Source organism: Meriones unguiculatus, chromosome 12 (genome assembly GCF_030254825.1).
Source record: "Meriones unguiculatus strain TT.TT164.6M chromosome 12, Bangor_MerUng_6.1, whole genome shotgun sequence".
NCBI lineage: Eukaryota > Metazoa > Chordata > Mammalia > Rodentia > Muridae > Meriones > Meriones unguiculatus.
The window spans coordinates 27,957,342-27,978,035 of record NC_083360.1 but is presented as its reverse complement, the minus strand read 5'-3'; the positions used below and the strand labels follow the sequence as shown (position 1 = coordinate 27,978,035).

At 43.2% G+C, this 20,694-nt stretch overlaps 1 protein-coding gene across 7 annotated transcripts in view; it reads right to left on the bottom strand.

Moving 5' to 3' along the window:
• Tbc1d14 (TBC1 domain family member 14) overlaps nucleotides 1-20,694 on the bottom strand; it is a 94,514-nt gene that overhangs the window by 29,854 nt on the left and 43,966 nt on the right. For 6 of the 7 annotated variants that reach the window (XM_060365432.1, XM_060365431.1, XM_060365430.1 and 3 more), the window contains exons 4-5: nucleotides 3,285-3,403; nucleotides 1,174-1,256 (exon numbers count right to left, since the gene is read on the bottom strand). In XM_060365432.1, coding sequence (XP_060221415.1) covers nucleotides 1,174-1,256; nucleotides 3,285-3,403 — 202 coding nt within the window. Of the gene's footprint in view, nucleotides 1-1,173; nucleotides 1,257-3,284; nucleotides 3,404-8,581; nucleotides 8,782-20,694 lie in introns of those variants that run through there. The other variant, XM_021630638.2, reaches the window with a different exon arrangement.

The window sequence follows — 20,694 nt, the reverse complement described above, 5'->3', positions numbered from 1 at the left end:
CATATCTGCACCAAACACATACAGACTATTTTCTTATTATTCCCTGACCAATCCTCTGACAAAAATCTACGTAGTGTAAAACTATTGTGGGTAATCTACAGATGACCCTAATTACAGGAAGATGTAGACAATTTATATGCATATAGTATAATGGCATTTTATAAACAAGCCTTGAGGATCTTTAGATTCTGGCAGCAGCCAGAGGTTCTGGAACCCACTTACTCATAGATACTTGGGGACAGTTATAGTTTGTTTTTGTTTTAATTATGAAAGGCATAACATAGAATTTACTATTTTAACTACTTTAACTGTATAACTTTGTACCATTTATTCATACTGTCATGCACCCCACCACTGTCATCACTAGAACCTTCTCCTCTTCTCCTTGACTGAACTTGTCTTCATTAACCACTAACTCCCTGTCCTCAGATAGATCCCTACCCTCCCGCTTCTGCTGAAGCACCCCAAAGAAACGGAATCATGGTATTTGCCATTTGATTCCTTGCTTGTTTCACTTTGGATCAATCGGTTTCAACCATTCTGTAATGTGTCAGCATTTCCTTCTTAAAGGGTGAATGATATTCCATTATTTATTGTACGTACTTTAAAGCACTCCAGAGTCACAGCACTCTCTAGCTTCTTAGGTGTTGCAAAGAACTTATCAAATCACTCACATCTTGTGAAGAGAACAGCCCAAGGAAGAGAAAGAGCTACATGTCAGTAATGGCTGCAACTCTTTCTAGCACACACTTCTTATCCTACAGTCTCTTTTCTCATGCAAGTCTATGTGTTCCTTATGACAGGGTCTTGTTATAAAGTGAAGACTGGCTTTGAACTCACGAGTCTCCTGCCTCAACCTCCCAAGTGCTAGGTTACCAGGTATGTACTACCTCGCGTTGTCCTCATGTAAGATTATTATGCTTCCAGGAATGGTGAGAAGCATCCTCTTTTTTTGTTTGTTTAATGGAAAAAAAAACAACAACACATACATTTCCAGGTATGAAAGCTTAGAGTTATGGCAGCCCACAACTGTCTGTAACTCTAACTCCCTCATACAGACATACATGCAGGAAAACACCAATGTACACAAAATAAAAATAAATAAATTGTTAAAAAAAAAATAAAGAGCTTCAAAAGATAAAAAGAAAACAGCTCGGCTTGCTTCCACAGTACCTCGTTTCTTGGCCTGCACCACCATCTCTTCATATTGTTGTCTATGCTTTTGGGCTTCTTCAGCTGGTTTTGCTGGAAGATTTCTTAACAGGAAATAAACAGGTTTGCACTATTAAAACTAGGTAAAAGTCTGAGGAAAAGAAATCACCTGAAGCATTACTGCATAAAAGTTGTAAAACATGAAGTTTAAAAATCCATTTTAAAAACTACAGCTCTTTCATAAACTAAAACTTTGTTTTGTTGAGACTTATACAGTGCAGGAGACCCTTCTATCTTAGCCTCCCAAGTGCTGGGACTACAGATATGTGCTACCTTGCTCAGATGGGGACTGAGCCTGGGGCCTTAAACACACTAGTCAAGGGCTCTACCACTGAGCTATCTCTCCATAAAGAAACTTCTTACAAAGCAACATACTTACTGTAAAACACTGGGTTAGAAAGACACAGAAAAAGAAGTTACCCTATTCTCCAAAGAAACTGATGTGACTGCAAAGCAGAAGTGTCAACAGCTGATCCCTACATCAGGATGACCTCACAGTATTTATTCTATGGCAGTTTAAGTGCTTAGTTCCAGATCAGCTCTCTAGTGATGATCGATCACAGTGTCTGCTACAACCCTTTAAAAACATCCCTCTGGGTATGTCTGTGAGGGTACTTCCAGATGGTAGAAAGAAGGAATGTGGGTGACAACATTCCAAAGGCCGGGAAGAAGCAAGCTAAGCCCCAGCATCATCTCTGCTTCCTGCCTGCTGATGCAACGTGAGCAGCACCTGACAGGCCTGCCACCACGCCTTCTCTACCAAGACTGACTAGACCCTCAACCTGTGAGCCAAGATAAAGCCATCTTAAGTCTTGTTTTTGTTTGTTTGCTTGTTTGTTTTATTTCAGTTTTGGTCAGTCATTTGGCACAGCAATGAGAGCAATAACTTACATGGCTCCTCAGTTCCTTTGCTCGATGTTATACAAATGCACACAGACACTATATGTGTCCAACAGAAAATGCCAGTGGACTCTGGCAGCTGACTTAATGAGATGTGGTGGAACCTTGCCTGCATCTTACAAGTACTATGACCACCTATGTTCCCTGTGAGATGGCAACCACTGCCACTGGCCAAAGGTGGCAAGCCCAGTCTACCTTTCCGCACACTAAAAGAGCTGGTCTCTTTACCAGTTCCAACCTCCTCTTCAGGATTTCTCTGCCGACAACACTCCTCATTAGACCTCACATTTTAATTGTTTTTAAAATTACACTTTCTCTTCCTTCTCTCCTTCTCGGTTCCTCTCTTCTTCCCTCTCTCTGTACTTTCTCTTCATGCGTGTGTGTGTGTGTGTGTGTGTGTGTGTGTGTGTGTGTGTGTATTTGTTGTGCCTGTCAGTCAGAGAGTAACTAGCAGAAGTCAGTTTTCTCTTTCTACCATTCAGATGCCAGGAATCAGGCTTGGCAGCAAGTGTTTTTCTTTACCCACTACCCATCTTGCTAGCCTGACTTCACAGTTTTAAATATCAGGGATGAACAAGAGCCCAGAATTAACTAGCACAGTGCTGGACAACCTGCTGTTTGTTCTTGTTCTTCCTCAACCTTGTCCCTGACACACTATTCTGTGTAAATTCAGGAATTAGATTAGCTATGACTTCCTCCTCCAGGAGAGTGCTAAGCATGATTTCCCTCATCACACTATGGGGATACCACGGCCTAGAGAGAGCAAAGTCCTGACTCAAAGCACCCAAAAAACTCCATATGCCACCCTAGGAGGTATCCTTGGGGGCAAAAATAATAAAAGAACTTTCATAGCACCACTCTGAAGGATGCTTGCAGGGTTCTTTGTACTCCCAAACTTGCATTGCATTTTCAGCAATTACACAATGTAAACCAGGATAAAAACTACAAGCAAATACTGCCTTTTTTTAAAAAGCCTTGTTAAATTTCTACAACACAGGACAGTTTCCCAAATCACCATGTGATGCCACATTAAATGAAGGCTGACACAGAGATAAAGAGAGACCCAACCACTCTTCTCCCCGTTCCTGCCTCCAGAAAAGGAGCAGGCAAGCTAGCCTCATCCCCACAGCAGACAGCACAAAGAAAGCATAGAGGCTCTTCTTCAGACTCACGCAGGTCTATCCTCGAGGATGAGTGCTGTGGTGGACAGTGGCTCAAAATCTAGGTTCTTCCTCACATTCTGCTTTGGAGAGGGCAGCTTGCTTGGTCTTCCAGCCTTGTCTTCATATTCCTAGGACAAAGACATCAAGGTGACCCTGAGGCCAAATAGTTTCATATCATCAAAGAGGAACTTCCTGTAGCTGAGTTCACTGTAAGAGTGAGTGCACTCCAAGTCTTCTCTGCTGTTCAGAAGGAAAGCCTTGGGCTGAATGAAGGGGTCTAAGAGCTCCCAGCAGAGATGATGCTTGAGGACGGTCTGCACACTTCCCCTGCAGGCGGTTACAAAGTTACAAGGGACTTCAGCACCTTAATCAGGATCCCGCATAATGACAGGTCTTCTGTACTGGGTAAGAGATGGATGGCTTATTGTAATGGTGATTGCCATGCCATCAGTGCACATTGTCCTGTCAATAATTCTACCATGCTCTGGAAATCTAAAACTGACCTCCATATCCACTGAGTCACTAATGTGGCGGACTACAGCCACAAAAGCTTAGTCACACCTGGTGACCCACATTCCAAACACCCAGTAGAAGGATTCAGGAGGTCAGCTTCTGGAATAACGTATGATTTGGGCTCCCTGCAAAATCAAAACATGATATATATATGTATATATATATATATTTTGTTGTTGTTGTTGTTGTTGTCGTCTATCTCAGGTGAGGAGCATCCCTAAGGGAGATGATCTGGGTAGGAAGAAAGTGTGGAGCTTCCATAGATTCATGCCATTCTGAATAACGAGAGCCACATTATCCTGTGAGAAGGATTTATTGACATTAGCTAGAACAATTATTTCATCAGCAATTATTCTCTCACCCAGAAAAGCCAGCTAAGGCTTCTAAAGTACAACAACCCGAGTACACTGGAGTAAGATCCTACCCTGCCTACCCTGCACTGGTCCCACTGAAGACAGAAATTCCTTCCACTTATCCAACTATCTAAAGCTGAGAGACTGATGCTGACTCATGGACCCTGTACAAGGCTGAGCGGTGACAATACAGTGCTAGAAGCAGGATGCTCCGAGTCCAGTAAATAAGTGTCAACATCTTCAGCTCTATAGGAAATCTACCCAGAGCTTTGTGCTGACAGTGACTCTAATGCACGTGGCATTCTGGCAAGAATGAGTAACAACCATCGCATTGGGTGCTGTCTATCTGCTGAGCCTGGTCTGGTGCAATTTATGCTAAGGTCAGCAATCAGAGCACAAGCCAGAGGCCCCAGAATCTGTCTGTATGCTCCTTTCCATTTGCTGTGGTTCTAGAAACTGTCTGACCTGTCCTCCTTAGCAATCAGTATGGCAAGTGTCACTCTACCTTACAGACAAGAGGACATAAGTTCAAAGTACAGGGCTGGGGTTGCAGGTCCCTCTGCACTGCCACCTTAAGGAGGGTTAGGGAGCTTCTGAAGCAAGGTGGAACTTGAAACAAAACACGGGTCCGCTAAACAGCCCCTAAGACTCAGGCAAAGTATGTTCATAGAATTCTCAAGCCTGGTTCCCACAGCCAGGTGGACATGTGCACTATCAGAGCAGGCTGCTGCCAGCAACAGGGAGACACACATCAGCACACGCCCTGCAGCATAGACAGGATTGCATGCACTATTACATTTTTCTCCTTAGACCTGAAATGACCGCATAATTGCAGTTCTAAACACCAATCAAAGAGTCCAGCAAAGTTTGTAAGACAAAGATTTGGGACATAGAAACAAAAAGAAGGGAATGCCTTGATCCAAGGCCAAAACATCGGCTCTTGTCAACAAGCACTTCTTATTAATACCAGCAACAACAGTGGGCAGTGGCAGCTGATCAGGCCAATGTACCAGGGGGCTTTCCAGGGGCCTCCCAGGCACAGCTGATTTAATCTGCACACCAATCCTCAGAGAAAGATGCCACCACCACCCTAATGGATACTGGAGGCCCACTGATATCACAGTTTGCTCTGCGGAGAATGGGTAAGTTGATCAGATTCTGAGCACTGGGGACATTTCTTTGGGGACATTTCTCACCAACTCATGTGAGCTGCTTACAGGTAGCACTCCATAGGAAGCAATCTCATTACATTCAGCCTCAACAAAGCTTTCAACCCTGATAGAAACCTATAATCCTGAGTCAGTTAGTGCCAAACGGGGTCAAATAGCATGGTTCATCACACAGTGATGCATAATTAAAATGATAGAGCCTGGCCTGCCCAAACCTGAAATCCCTGGTAAATCCTTTTCAAAACCCAAATGGTACTTGTAAATACAAATGGAATGGTATTGGAACAGTCACAAGTCCTGCTCAAACCTAGTTCTTCTCTTACAGCCACCTAGAGATATCCACAGTAGACTCTTTGTGTAACCAGACAAACCAGCTCCAGATACACGAGGACAATACTCACTCTGAGGCCTGAGAAAGAGCACTCACTTTGACTCATCAGCACTAGGGCCAATGCACAATGGAGCAGGAGCAAAGCCTCAAAAGACTAAGATCTACATCCTGCCTCTTACCTTATGCAAGTCTGGATTGTCTCATGCCTCCACTCCCTCATTATAAACAGAAGCGACTGGTAAGGTCACTGTGAGCATTAAATAGGGTAGTATACTCTGATGGCTGCCTGCTCTCTTGATGGACTTTTTGTATACCAGGCAAAACCTGTGGAGTCTGTGTCCATCTAACTTGCCACTCACACTGGACCAAGCTAGGGACTCTTTTTACCTTAAATCAAATAACACTTCCCTGCACCACTGGACTTATCAAAAGTCCTGCAGACGAATGAGAAAAACAAATTGTCCATATAATCAACTGTGGCCTCACCCACCCTGATCAGTATTCTTCAAAGTCCTATTGCAAATCAACTTAATTGCTTAAGAAAATAATTTGCAAGCCACTGATTCAGAAGTACCTGGATGAAATCCCTGACCTGAGCAGTTGGTAATAAATCCCACTAAGGAGGATGAGACCAAGCCAATGCAGCTGCTAACCCTGGGAGAAGCTGTAGGGTGTGGTCTGATGAATGAGAAAATTCAGAGAAAAAGTATCAAGAAGCCTGAGCAAAGCAAATTTAGTAGGGAAAGAAGGAAGACCACCACCCAAAAAAAGAAGCTCATTTGTGAAGAGACCGTGAGGTCCTACTTTAAGAGACTCACACCTCCAGACTTGCAGGGCCCATTCTGCAGGGAGAGTAAGCAACAGCAAAAGCTACTGCACAGGACAGACCATGAGAAATGCGGGGGTGGGGGTGGGGGTGGGGGTGGGGGTAAGCAACAAGAAGTAACGGGCTAAAAGGAACAAGAGACAGACTCTCATTACCCATGCCATTTAAGTAAGGACAGATAAGGTCTACACCAGAGGCCATAACGGACTGAGGCCTTCTGACAACATAAGCAGTAGCCAAGGAGACACTCAGTGTTGGTGGGCATGGCCTTCCACGGACACTACTGATGTTCCTGGAAGACCCACCTCATGTCTCCTAGGTTAGTTTATGCTAGCTCAAGTTTCTCCTTCATGGGATGGTCTATTTCAGACACAGATCCTGGTCAGTGGGTTAGCAAGAACATATTAAACAGGGCTGATGCTGAGTCAAAACTGTTCTGCCTAGCCATGATGGTCTCAACACGCAGCTACACTCAGCTGGTGGAACATTCCCAAGGAGGGGAAGAGTGGAGTGTGAACGTGGGTTAGACCTTATCGGCAGACTACCTAGGGCTAAGAGCCAGAAGAAAGTCAGTAGACAACAGATCTTGTTTTAAAAGGGGAGGACACGCGCACATGCCTGCGTGCATTCACACATGCACACGCGCACCCAGCAACAGATCAATTTGTATTTATCTGTTGTATTTACAAAATTTGTATTTTGTAAAAGGGAGAGAAGGCGGGATCTGAAGTAATGGAAGAATGTCTACCTGGAGTAAGACAAAAGAGATAGCCCATCAATACTATCCCTAGAACTGGAATCATGCTAAAAGATAGCAAAGAATACCGATAATCTGATCAATATTAGTCCACCAAGAAGAAAAGGCCATCAATCAGGCCAGTACTCACATCTGACTCAGCCATCTACTGAAGCAGGATCTGTCTGCTAATATAAGCCCAGGATCTGGGACCTACGTCAGGAATCAGCTATCTCGTGCGGGACTTGGGCTAGCATAAACTAACCTAAGACACACAAGGGGTGAGTTTGCCAACAAGGCAGTGTGCAGGGAGGTGCTGCAGGATGGGCCGTTCCTATCAGCACTGCTTCCCTGAGCACTGTCTTCCCCTCCACGCCTGTTTCTTTGTTAAGGGTGAAGATTAAATGAGAACAAGTAGGCATGAGACATGTACCTAAAGGAGATGTCAGAAATGCCGGGTACACAGCTCTCATCATGTTACTATAAGATAATTTCTCACAACATTTCTTTAAAAATGGTACTTGATGGAGTTGTGGAAAAGACAAAGACGACTCAAGTGTGGCATGGCAGGCTGGTTTCACTCCTCAATGTCTGTAACAGCAAGTGTTTGGGAGAAGACTACTATTCTAGGACATGGAGCTGTTTTGCCATCTGAAGAGGGAGTGACCCATTCAGGTTTTACAGGTGCTCAGCCTTCCAGAAGACAGGGATGGTGACAGTGCCTTTACCACAGAGTGGATAGTAAAGGCCCTGAACACCTGGGAAGGGTCCTTTCTCCCTGAGCTATTCTCAACCCTAGGACAGTATCCTCCCAGAAAGCATTCTCTTAAGTTCCCAGGAATGCTGGCACTGGAAATAGCAGCTCTCAGGAGACCTTCTCTAGTAGTCAAATTACTTACAAACACCAAAAAACACAAAAGTTAACACAGACACCAGAAACTAAGATGTACTAAAACTACAGTGGGTTCTGAGAAACCCAACTGGAGTCTGCCCTGAGTCTCCTCCAGATTCCCTTAAACAAGACCATTCCATCTCTATATGGCCCCTGGCCTAAACTGACCTGACTGGAAAAGGAGCAGTGGCTCTAGAAGTAAGAATGAGAGGTAGAAGGGCGAGCTCTCTGTACCAACACTGGACCCTGAAAGAAAATCCTGCGAGCAGCAGACACAAAGAAAGCCATGGGAGGAGGTACCTCACTCGTGTCCCCAGCAAGCTCTGGCTAGTGGGTAAAACAGATGCATTTGATGTGCGCACACCTGCACTCAGGCTTAGATGCACACACCCGCACATACCGCGCACAGGAACAAGCAGGCCTGGAAGAGCAGGCCGGGGTACCAGCGGAGGCCAAGCTGGGACCGCAGACCCGCATAAGACTCACCATGAACGCCAGGCCTCAGAGGCGCGTGGCCGGTGGCTCCATGCCCAGTGAGTGGAGGCCGGCCTCCCTCCTGCCTCTGGACCGCGGATCTACACGGAGCTCCACACTGGGCGGGTGGGGCGGGCGGCAGCAGGGAAGGCAGGACACTAAATCGCTCACAGATACAGCGATTCCCGGATCCCGGCTCAGTGTTCCTGGGTTGGGCTGGTCTAGCTGGCAAAGACCTCCTCCACAGGAGGGCGGGGCTGGCTGAGTCAAGGCTCAGTGGCCTCCTAGCCAATTTTGCAGAGGCCAGCCCCAGAGAAGAACCTCGGGTTCTTCAGCAAGGGAAGTTAGCAAAAGATAGCATGCTGAGGAGAAAGGGCAAAGTTCTAGTAAATCAGAAATATGTGTTACCAAAAGAAACTCCATAAACATAACTAACACTGGTGCCGTCTCAGAAGCTGGCTGGTTATAAGCATAAAGTATATACCGACAGGGTGACAGAGCTTGCTTCTGGAAAGCTTCCTGGAGGGTCAGCTGGTACTTTCCGGGGTGACAGAACTGCATTTATTAAAACTGCCTATTACCTTTCCAACCGGAGGATTCCACTGTAAGTTACACCTTATAAAATTGTTTATAAATTTGAATAAGGGCCTAAATTATTTCTAGTGAGTAGGACAGACCTGGACTAGGAATTACAAGGCAACTCACTCACTATTGGTTTTCTGAAAACTCAGTACTTAATGATTCATTCACCAACAGAAACCTCCTCACAAAGCAGGAGCCCTGGAGATCTACCAGGAAAAGAGACACTGGCATGGCACATGGTGGCACCCATGGCTGCAGTAGGGCCACCTTGGAAGCAAGTTTCCCAGTTTCTTAACAGTTCAACATACACCAGCCACACACCTGCAAAGCTCTCCAAGAGAAACCACCTACAGAGGTCCTGCATGCAAAACTTCACAGCATTGGTATACCAATCAAACTCTAAAACAATCCAAACACCCAGCAGCCGAGGAATGCATGCAGAGCTGTGAACCAGCAACAAGAGGAAACTACTGGCCTGTGCCTCTGGTGAAAGCGCCTCAGAAACACTGTGGTAAGCAAAAGCTGCCAGAAGGAAGACAGCCAGGATGGGGCTATGTATATAAAATCTCTTCAAAAGGCAACTCTCTAGAGAGAATATAATTAGTATGAAGGCGTGGGGACTGGCTGCAAACTTCGGGTGATGGAAATCTTCCAAACTTAGATGCAATGGCAGGTGGGTATAGTGTACACATCAGAAGTCACTAATACTTATAGTGAGTGGATTTCACGGTGCATTAGTTCACGGGTAGCATGTATACCCATTGTGGGAGACACTGGAATCAATCCTAGTACTTCAAAAAAAGGAGGGAAAACTTTTCAAAACTGTGGAAGTACTCAAGGAATAATCTAATGAGCACATACACATGCTCCGCCCAGATCATAATAAAGTGAAAATGTTACAGTATTCACCTTAATTTTAAAAACATTTACATGTTGAAAGAAGTTGCAGATGTCATGACTTCTCCTAAATACTGCAACATCCAGGCCCTACGAGTAAAGAGGAGTAAAGTAGTGAGGAGGCTGAGTATCTGTCCTTCAAGTCTCAACTTCACTGCATACCGTCACAGAAATGCTCCCTCATGCCTTAACTCAGCAAGGTCCTGCATCCTGGTCTTAGTGGCATGTACAACTTGTCATTACATGGTCATTTGACTCACCTCTCACTAAGCTGGCAAGGGCCCAGTGAAGAATCTGGAAGAGGAGGCACACTTCCACACTTGTGGAATCAGTATGCCATCACAAGAAGCCATCTGTCCTACCTGCCTGCCATCCAACAAGTTCGCCAGCAAGTGCTTGACCTCAGCAATGAAGAGGAACAAGGTCTTTGCCCTACGTCACTCAAAGATAAGCAAACAGGCAGTGGTCGTGCCAGTGCTCAGTGATGTGACAAAAAAAAAAAAATTAAAAAAACACTGAGGTTTGGGAAGGACCCCCCCCCCCACTAACAAAAACTAACGAATTGTTGGGGCAAGGGGGGCAGTTAATAGAGCCTTTCTGGAAACAGTGCTTGTGGATTAACCCTCCAGTTAAACACTGTGTACCTCAGTTCTCAGAGACAAGAGCAAGTTCTTGGCCTCACCATGCCTGTTACCATCATCTGACTGACTCACTTCCTAACACATCAAAAACCCAACGGGCCACTGAAAATCACAAGAATTAAATTAAGTTGTAAGAGCAACTTCAGTGTCCAATCTAAGGTGGTAGTCAGTAAATGATGAAACAGCAACTCCAAAGACCATTAAGTAAAAATAAAATCATACAACAATATGCAAAGCTATAGAGAAAAATATATATTGAAAAAAGGAGAACTGGTCTATAAGTCAACCACACACTAAAGCTGAGCATCATCCTAAGCCATCAACAAGCAAATGCAGTCTGACCCTTGTTCTTCTCAACACATGCTGGTGCTACTTGAGAGACACACAATAAAGCCACAAACAAATGGACAAGGATTTCCAACCAAGAAAAATGTTGTACAGGAAATGTCCCAAAAGACCGATTAAAATCCCTTTAGACTAAGTGGCCAGGGGAAACCGGAGAAGCCCTCATCTAAGCTGTGCCCACTCTTTGAAAACCATACTGAAAGAAGGGCAAAAGCAAAAGCTTAGGGCAGGCAGAAAGCAAGCCAGAGAAAACAAAATGGGGGACAGGGAAATGTATTAATGGTGTGTACTGAACAGAGGTGGTCCTGCCAAGCTCATAGCAAAGAATACATATACAGCCCAAATGTGATCAGCAGCCATGAGAAGGTCTGCATTGAGAGACTTCTTATCAAGAATTTAACTTCTTGATAGCACATACCTATGATGGAACTGGTAAGCTAATTTTAAGAACAGGTGGTCTGCAGGGTCTGTATTCAGATCCAATCAACTGCAGATCAAAAGCACCCCTCAAAAAAAAAAAAAAAAAAAAAAAACAAAATCTAAGTTGTCTGACCATCATAACTCCCTAAACAATACAATACTTCTTAAACAGCAGTTATACTATATTAGGAAGTGTACGTAATGTAGAAATGATTTAAGCACATGACAATATTAGGTTAGCATTTTATAAAAGGGGTTTGTGTAGGAGAATTTGAAGATCGATAGAAGATTCTGGAACAACTCTCCTACATGACACTAAGAGTAACTGCCTAGGTTTCACACTCCAAGAAACTCCACCAGGGACATCAGCTGCTGCAGCTGTCTTTGTAGTATCCTCTTCCACTTGAAATTTTCTGTTTCCATTTGCTGAGGACCAAGTGGTTTTCTTTAGGTTAGTAATACAGTTGATGACAGTGGCTGTTTTCATAGATCATGTCTGCATTACATTCCCAGGATAAATGTCACTTAGTCCTGTGTATTGGCGTTGAAAAATGTCTTGAGTTCAATTTGCTAATAGCATGCTAAAGATCATGGACACTAGACTAGGGTTCAGAGTCAGTAGCCCTAGCATCAAGGAATGAGTTGGGAAATGTCTTCTTCCTTCTAAATTTGGCAATGTTTTTAAATAATCAGCAGATTTCATCAGTGAAACCATGTGGCCCTGGAGATAACTTTTCTGGAAAGTATCTGTCTCATTTTTCTCCTTGCTGTGGTCAAATACCCTGACAAAGGCAACTTAAGGAGAAAGGGTTGATTGTGGCTCACAGTTACAAAGAGATCAAGTCCACCATGGTGGGGAGAGCATGGAACAAGAGCAGAAGATCAGCTAATCGCACTGTATCAACAGGAAGCACCAAGTGAACAAGAAATGGAACCCAGCACCTTAAGCCTCCCTCTCCCGCAATGATCCACTTTCTCCACTGAGGCTCCACCTCCTGAAGGTTCCACAACCTTCCCAAACAGCTCCAGCAGCTGGAGTCCAAGTCTTCACACATGTGAGCCTGTGGGGAATATTGCACATCCAAAGCACCATGGGATTTAACTGTAGTTTTCTTGTCTTACAACAAAATAAAACTGCAGGATGGATCAGTTTATCTTTTACCTTGTTGAGTTTTGGTAATTTCTTTTCTTTCTTTTTTTTTTTTTTTTGAGTTTTGGTAATTTCTAATTTCCAAAGAAATAGACTATTTCATCTGAGATTACAAGTTCCTGTAGAAAGTTGTTCAAAGAATTTCATTTTTCTTTTTAGTTCTGCAGGGTCCACAGTGCTACTCACTTTGCTTATTCCTTTTACTGAAAAAGAATAAGCAGTTCAGCTCAGATGGATTATGGCACAGAACAGTAAAAAAAAAAAAAAAAAAAAAAAAAAAAAAAAACAACCCTGATCCCACTCACTATTCCTTACAGTACTAATTTCATTTCTATGTTTCAGGATTATTTGTTTCCTTCTGCTTTTTATAGTCTTAAAACAGAAACTTGAAGTACTGATGTGAGACCTTCCTTCTTTTATTTTAATTATAGGTATTTCCTGTCCAAAACTGCATCTTCCAAGTTCTGGTATGCTGTATTTTTGTTGTGTCAAAATATTTTCTAATTTTCCTTGTGGCTTCTTCAGAAGTTTGCTACTTATTTAATATTCACATTTAGGGAGATGTTCTTAATATTTGTTACACTATAATTAGTAACATATTTTACTTAATTTTAATCCTTTCAAATCTTTAAAGTTTCATTTATGATCCACACATGATCTGCCTGGTGCATGCTTCACAGGCACTTGGGACGGCTAGTACTGGTGGGTGGAATGTTCTGGAAGGGTCATTCGGCTGCTGGACAGGAGTGTTCAGCTTCCCCATGTCCTGGCTTGCTCTGTCTGCAGCTGCTTCTTCTTATGTGTCTTAGAGCAGCACTGACCCTCCATTTTTAAAAGTAGACACATCCAGTTTCCCATATCTCTGCTTGGTGGATTTGCAACAGTCATTAGATGTGGAAACACTCAGAGCTATATGGTCTTCATTAGGCAACAGCCCTCTTTATTTATGGGAACTGTTTTTGAAGGCATGTTTTTACTTTTTATGACATTAATCCCTACCTTAAGAGAGGTATTGAAGATTGAACCCAGGGCTTCATGCACACCAAGCACAAACTCTACACTAAACTACACCGTCAGACCCATCTATTGCTATCTCTTACGTGTTATCTTACATGTTTTATATCTAAAGAGTTCCTTGAAGATAACAAAATTCTGTCATTTTTTTTCAAGCCTCTTTGGCAGCATTGATATGCATAGGCCATATGTATGTAACATAATTTGGTATGTCTGAATTTAAGTGTTATCTTCGCTTTTTTTCCCCTTTGTTCTTCCCTATTTCCTCTTCTCTGCCTCCATTTTGAGTTTTCTGAACTTTGTATTACATTTTAATTTATCTATCCTTCTCTTGGTCATCTTTTTGCATTGTTCAATGGTTGGTCTAGGAGCTGATGTGTGATACACACATATACATACACACATATATATGTACATATGTAATTTTTCATGACCTAATTGGAATCAGTATTTTATCACTTCAAGTGGGAACTCATCGCCCTTCCCCTGCTACATGATTGTCTTATATGTTACTTCTCCATACAGTTAAAAACCAAACAACACTAACTTTTGCAAAGACATAACTCAACCAAACACATTTTTAAAGAACCCCCTGGGAACTGCCTACATACAATTAAATCTGCCCATGTGTTTACCATTTCTGCTCCTCTTTCTCCCTGTGTTCCAAGGTTCTTTGTAGTGCAATGACCCTGCAATGGCCAACTCTCATACGAACTATAGAAATGACCCCGGAAGCAATAGTCTCTGGTCAACTATCTTACAGCAAGGCTCCTGGCAGCAAATGTCCTTGTCTCTGTCACCGAACACTTTTCTTTCACCCTTGTCAACATTCTGGGTTGACAGTTCTTTTCTTTAAAGAATCCAAAAGTATTGATTCCCTTGGTAAATCTTTTAAAAGATGTTAATTGTATTGTTTTTTAATATTTAGTTCTTTATTACATATACAATGTTCTGTCTGCCTGTACACCTGCATGCCAGAAGAAGGCATTAGGGCTCATTATAGACGGTTGTAAGCCACCATGTGGTTGCTGGGAATTAAACTCAGGACCTCTGGAAGATCAGTCAGTGCTCTTAACCTCTGAGCCATCTCCCCAGCTTAACTGTATTTTTAATTGTGTGTGTGATGGGATTTATGAGCAAGTGTCTGTGGGTGCTAGCAGAAGCTCAAAAGGTGACATGGGGTCCCTTGGAACTTGACTTACAGGTGGCTGAGCTGCCCAATTTGGATTTTGGAAACTTAACTCTGGTCCTTTGCAAGTGCAGTAGCTGTTCTGATTGCTGAGCCATCATATCTCTAGCCCCCTCTGTGGTTTCTGATGAGAAATTCGTTGACATTCAAATTACTATTCCCCAATAAGTAATACACTATTTTTCTCTGGATACTTGTTGTGATTTTTGCCTTTACTTTCAGCAGTTATAACTTATCAGGCCATGAACTTCTTATCCAGTTTATGGAGTCACTGACTTGACTTCAATCTATAGGTTTATGCCTTTTTCCAAATTTGGGATATATTCCTTTAATTAATCTAATATATTTTTTGGTAATGAATTCTTTCTCCTGAGACTTCAGTTAAATAAATTCAAACTTTTTAATTTTTGTTTTACTTACTGTGTATGTGTGTGTGACTGTGTGTGATACAGGCACATATGTCCACAGAGTATGTAGTGGAAACCAGAAGAGAATTCTCAGAAGCTAGTTCTTTCCTGCAATGATATAGAATCTTGGAATTCAACTCAGGTTTTAAGCCCTCTGTGCAAGCACCTGGACCTGCCAAACCATCTCCATCTTGCTGCATTTTAAAACATTTTAGTGGTGTCTCCTATGTTCAGAATGTTACTTTATTGACCTTACTTTGATTTGTACTTTTAGACTATATTCAGCTGTATTTTTCTGTTATAAGTGTCCATTTATTTCTTAATTTGTTTTCTATTTCTCAGCTAATGCTTTCTGTCTTCCACTCTCAAGAGTATCCACCCTACTTGCTGGAACATTCTTCTAATGGCTTCTTTAAGGTCTGCCACATCCCAACATGTGCTGATCATAGAATCAGTGCTTACTGATCATCAAAAGACACCCTGGTCCTTAAGCCCAAATAGTCTTAAACTGTATTCTAGACTTTCTTTCTTTTTAATAATTTTTAGATTTTTTTTTATTTTGTGTGTATGTGTGTTTTGCCTGCAGGTATGTTTATACACCATATGCATGCCTGGTGCCCAAGGAAGTGGTCAACTTCCACGTGGCTGCTGGGAATCAAACCCAGGCAGGTCCTTTGCAAGAGCAACAAGTGCTCTTAACCATTGAGCCAATTCTCCAGCCACAGACTTTTCAAACATTTATGTTCCAAGAACTGACCTTATGTAAATGTTGACACTGTTGTAACTTATTTGAAGTCCAGACATAAAGACCTATAAGTTCCAGCCAGCTTTTCTGTCAAGCTGTGGTTCCAAACGCAGTTTTCATCACTTTTGACTATGTCCTGCATGTGCACCACCCAGTGGCCAGTCAGAGCTTTGCATGTGCTCTATTCATTCAGTTCTACTGAAGCTACCTAGGGTCAGAGCCTTATACCAGTCATTCAGTGGCAGGAACTCCAGGAGTCCCAACAATCTTAAAGAAGTCACTTCCTTGCATGTCTCTTTGCAATCACCAAGTGCCTTTTTGCTCCCTCATACTCTCTGTTGTGGTTAAATAGCCAGCCATTTCCCACAAATGTGTTGATGAAAGAGGTGCAAACTCCATTTCTCATAAGCTTCCCCTTCTGAGAGTGCGAGGCCCCCGTCAGACACCATGAGTGCTGCCATAAGACTGTATGAGGGCCGGAGTGCAAAAGAACAGAGAGGAGCGCTGGAGAATCGGCTCAGGAAAGAGGACCAAGGTTCAACCTCCAGAACCCACATACATGGCAGCTCAATACAGGCTGTAACTCCAGTCGCAGAGGTTCTATTAACATCTTCTGACCTCCTTGGGCACACACGTACAGGCAGGCAAAATACATATAAAATAATAAATATTTTTTAAGAACATATTTCTAAGTATTGGACCCACTCTTCGCTCAGCCACAGAGCCCCTTCTGGTGCTCTCTGTTACGTTAACACTTCTTTCCTGGTCTGCTCTGCCTGAGTTCAGGCTAAAAATGTCAGAGGGGGAAAAATCCATAAATTCAGTTTCAGTTCATCAGCACTCTACATTATGGTCTTCTTGCACAGCCCTGCTACCATGTGCTTTCCAGCATTGGCAAGCAGATGCTTTGTGCACTCTGTCCACACAGTGAGATTACCGGGCAGAGAGGTGACATGCTTATCCTACTGGACCTGGAACTGTGACCCTGTTTTATTTACTTCTCTTTTAGATTTGTTAGTACATTGTGTGTGTGTGTGTGTGTGTGTGTGTGTGTGTGTATACAAGTGGATGTAGCACAAATGGAAGTCAGAGGCCAACTTATAGGAGTCACTTCTCTCCTCCCACCATAGAGAACCTGGGGTTAGAATTCAGAGTTGGTGGAAAGTGCCTTTACTTATTAAGCAGGGTGTTAAAATGATGGTTGTTGTTTTATTGTTTTAAAATTGGTCTGTAGGTTTTCAGCTACCTGTGCTGACCACCCAAACATATCCTTCCTATAATGGTGATCTTTTGTATACCAGACTTCTCAGAAAGCAGAGCTCAGGAAAGTGAATGTCACTCTCAGCTGCCCTGAGTACACCACTTTCTGGGGTTCTCTAACACCTAGAAGCTGACTTGATTCCAGGAGACCATCCAAGATGTTCCGGGGTATACAGAGCTAACACTGAACCTGTAAGCTTATGGCTGCCATAACCAGCAGCTGCCTCAGCAAGAATAAACACTTCAGCTCTCTGCTCAACCTTATTGCTTGACAATTATGCTAATTCCAAACAACGAGCAAATACCACACATTGAACAAGACACCCCATTTCATTCACAAGGTATAGGACTGCACTTCTGACACAGTACCTCCATCCCTGCTAAGTGGCCAGGGCCCCATTCATTTAAGCCCAATGGGTAGAGAACTGAAGGCAGCACTTGACTCTCTAGCTCAGTGCCCTGTGTGTAGCTGGCCACAGTGATGAGTACTTCCCTCGCAATAGCCAATAGAGTACACTCCCAATAGGGAACACTGCACAGCCATCGTCCTCGGAGTCCCTGTAGTTATTAAAACATGGTTCTGGGTCCCAAAACCCAGGTTTACTGGAGGCATGAGGCTGTAGACTATTTATTTATTTGTTTGTTTATTTATTATGTATACAGTAGTCTGTCATGAGAGCTCATTATAAATGGTTGGGAGCCACCATGTGGTTGCTGGGAATTGAACTCAGAACCTCTGGAAGAGCAGCCATTGCTCTTAACCTCTGAGCCAACTCTCCAGCCTGAGATTTGCACTTCTCACATATGCAGGTAATAAGGACATACCTCATCTCACTTCAAGAACCATGGCTTTAGTTTCATTCTCTTATCCTGGGACATTTTTTTATTCCCCTAATAAACTGTTTCTGAAATCATCATGCAAGCTGATGGAAAGCATGACAATTTTCAAAGATTTTATGAAATTTGAAAAAAAAAAAAAAAACCTAAAAACATTTTAACATTCCCCCCACACACCTTCAAAGAGGTCAGGACCTTAATGAGGTCAGGTGCCTTAAGCAAAGCACACAATGTGGGCCTATTTATTAGCTAGATATCTCAACAGCATCCCTTGACCAACTCTGGGCAAAATATATTCCATACACTATCTTTTAATTTACAACGACACTGTATTCTAATGCCAAGCCCACATCTGTAGAATTCCAAAGGAGACAACTGTTCCAAGGTCACACAAGTGAAAGGAATCCAGAGTTCTTAAATGGTGTACACACCTGTCCCAGTGCTCTACCACAAACTCTGCAGCCACATCAGCACATACACTTTCATGCCCTTGGTGCCTGGGACACAATCTGGCACAGCATGGAACAATGCTTGCTGAACAAGCAAATGAATGGGGTCTGCTCAGTGGCTCACGCTCAGTGTCACAATGGGCTCAGTTTCCTGTGGCTCCGGGTTAGCTTGCCAAGAGAAAGAAACAATGATAACAGCAAACACTTTTGCAACACTTACTGTGCTCAAAACTATTTTAAGGGTACAGTACAATTCACTTATTTAATCCTCACCACCTGGGAGGATAGGCACATTTCCTCCAAACTGTAGAGTTGAGGAAAGAAGGCTCAGAAAGATTGAGCAGCTTGTCAGCCAAATTGTGACAGCTCAAACACAAACCCAGGCAATCGATCTGCAAAATCATTATCTTTTTCTTTTTTCTTTAACATTTATGTGTGTATGTGTGTGTGCACCATGTTGGTACATATGCACCAACAATACTTATGTCCAGAGGTCAAAACACACTTGCCAAGAGTCAATGCTCTCATTCCACTATGTGACTATAGATTGCACTTGGAGAATTAGGCTGGCAGCAAATGTTCAATGTTCTTTCCTTTTTTTTTTTTTTTTTTTAAGTTTTTTAGTTTTTTGAGACAGGGTTTTTCTGTGTAGCCCTTGGCTGTTCTAGAACTCACTCTGCAGGCCAGGCAGGCCTCAAGCTCAGAGATCTGCCTGCCTCTGCCTCTCAAGTGCTGGGATTAAAGGAGTGTGCCACCATTGCCTGGCCCAAGGTTATTATTATGTTCTTTGATGATGCTTCTCCAAAGAAGAAAATAATTCCAAAAAGAAGAATAGAAAAGTCCAAGAATCCTGGGTACTTGATTATGTTTTAGCTCTAAACTGAGTTACTGTCACTGTCTCAAATCACAAGTATAGACAATCAAGGCTCCAACTCTAGTCTCTGTAAAGTCGGAGCTAGCAACAGTGACAGAGCCAGCTCAAGCCAGTAGTGCCCAGAAGTCCTGACTCTGACTCCCTCCTTCTCTGACTTTGCCAACGTTAGATAAGACCTGAGATATGAGAGGGCCAGAGACACAAAGCATATACAAACAGGTCCCAGGCAGGATTGTGTGACTAATGCATGGGGGTACAGTTACTTTCTTCATTATTGATGGCTAAAGGCAAAGGTCTTCTCAGCATAACCGTGTTCCTGCACAGCCAGCTGGCCTCCACATTCCAGTTCACCAATAAGATTTCAGAGCAATAACACATGAAGCAAGTCATCTCAAGAGCCATATGGCTGCCTATTAACAAAATTGTCACTCCTCTTGAAGTGTAGATGAAGTAACCTTATTTCATCTCCTAGGAAAGTTGCAGCCAAGTTTTGCATTCAAACTCATATTTAATTGTATGCTCACTTACGCTCCATAATGACTCAACATCAAAATATAACTTACAAAGATAAGACCCAATATGGTGGCACACGCCTTTAATCCCAGCACTTGGGAGGCAGGCGAGTCTCAGAGTCTAAGCCCATCCTGGGCTATAGAGTGAGTTCCAAGACAGCCAGGGCTACATAGAAAAACCCTGCCTTTAAAAAAGATTTTTTTTCCCCCCAACACTGATAACCTTAGTGAATTCCCCAGGGAAATGGCAGACAATATTCTAAATTTAACTTGCAAAGACATGAAAATGCACTGTGTGGAAACCCACCTCATCCTTGCATACCCGACATTTAATAGTCATCAGCCCTGTCTTTGGCACTCCTGACCTTAGCCAGACCAGGTCTCTCTTCCCCAACTTGAAAGTGAGCTTGCAAGTATATGCAAGCGAGCTTATCACACTCAGCTCAGGAAAGCCCTCCAGCCAGAGAGGGTACTAGCATACCACTCAGGTCACAGCCTTCCCTCTGTTCCTGAGACGCAGCTATCAGGGCTAACAACAGGCTCCTGCCCAGCCCTGGTTCCCGACTGCCTTGACTGGCATTACAGCCCTGCCACTCTCTAACTACTATGGTGCTACACAAGTCACTCAGCCTTGGCACCTCCATGTCTCTTCAGTAAGCTGAGGACAGTTACTATCTTCCTCATAACGTGGGATAGCCTTTGGGTTTTTGGTTTTTTTTTGACAATTCCATACATGAATGCTATATTTACACCCTTTCTACCACCCTCTCCCCTCCCAATTATTCCTGCCCCTGCCAGCTCCT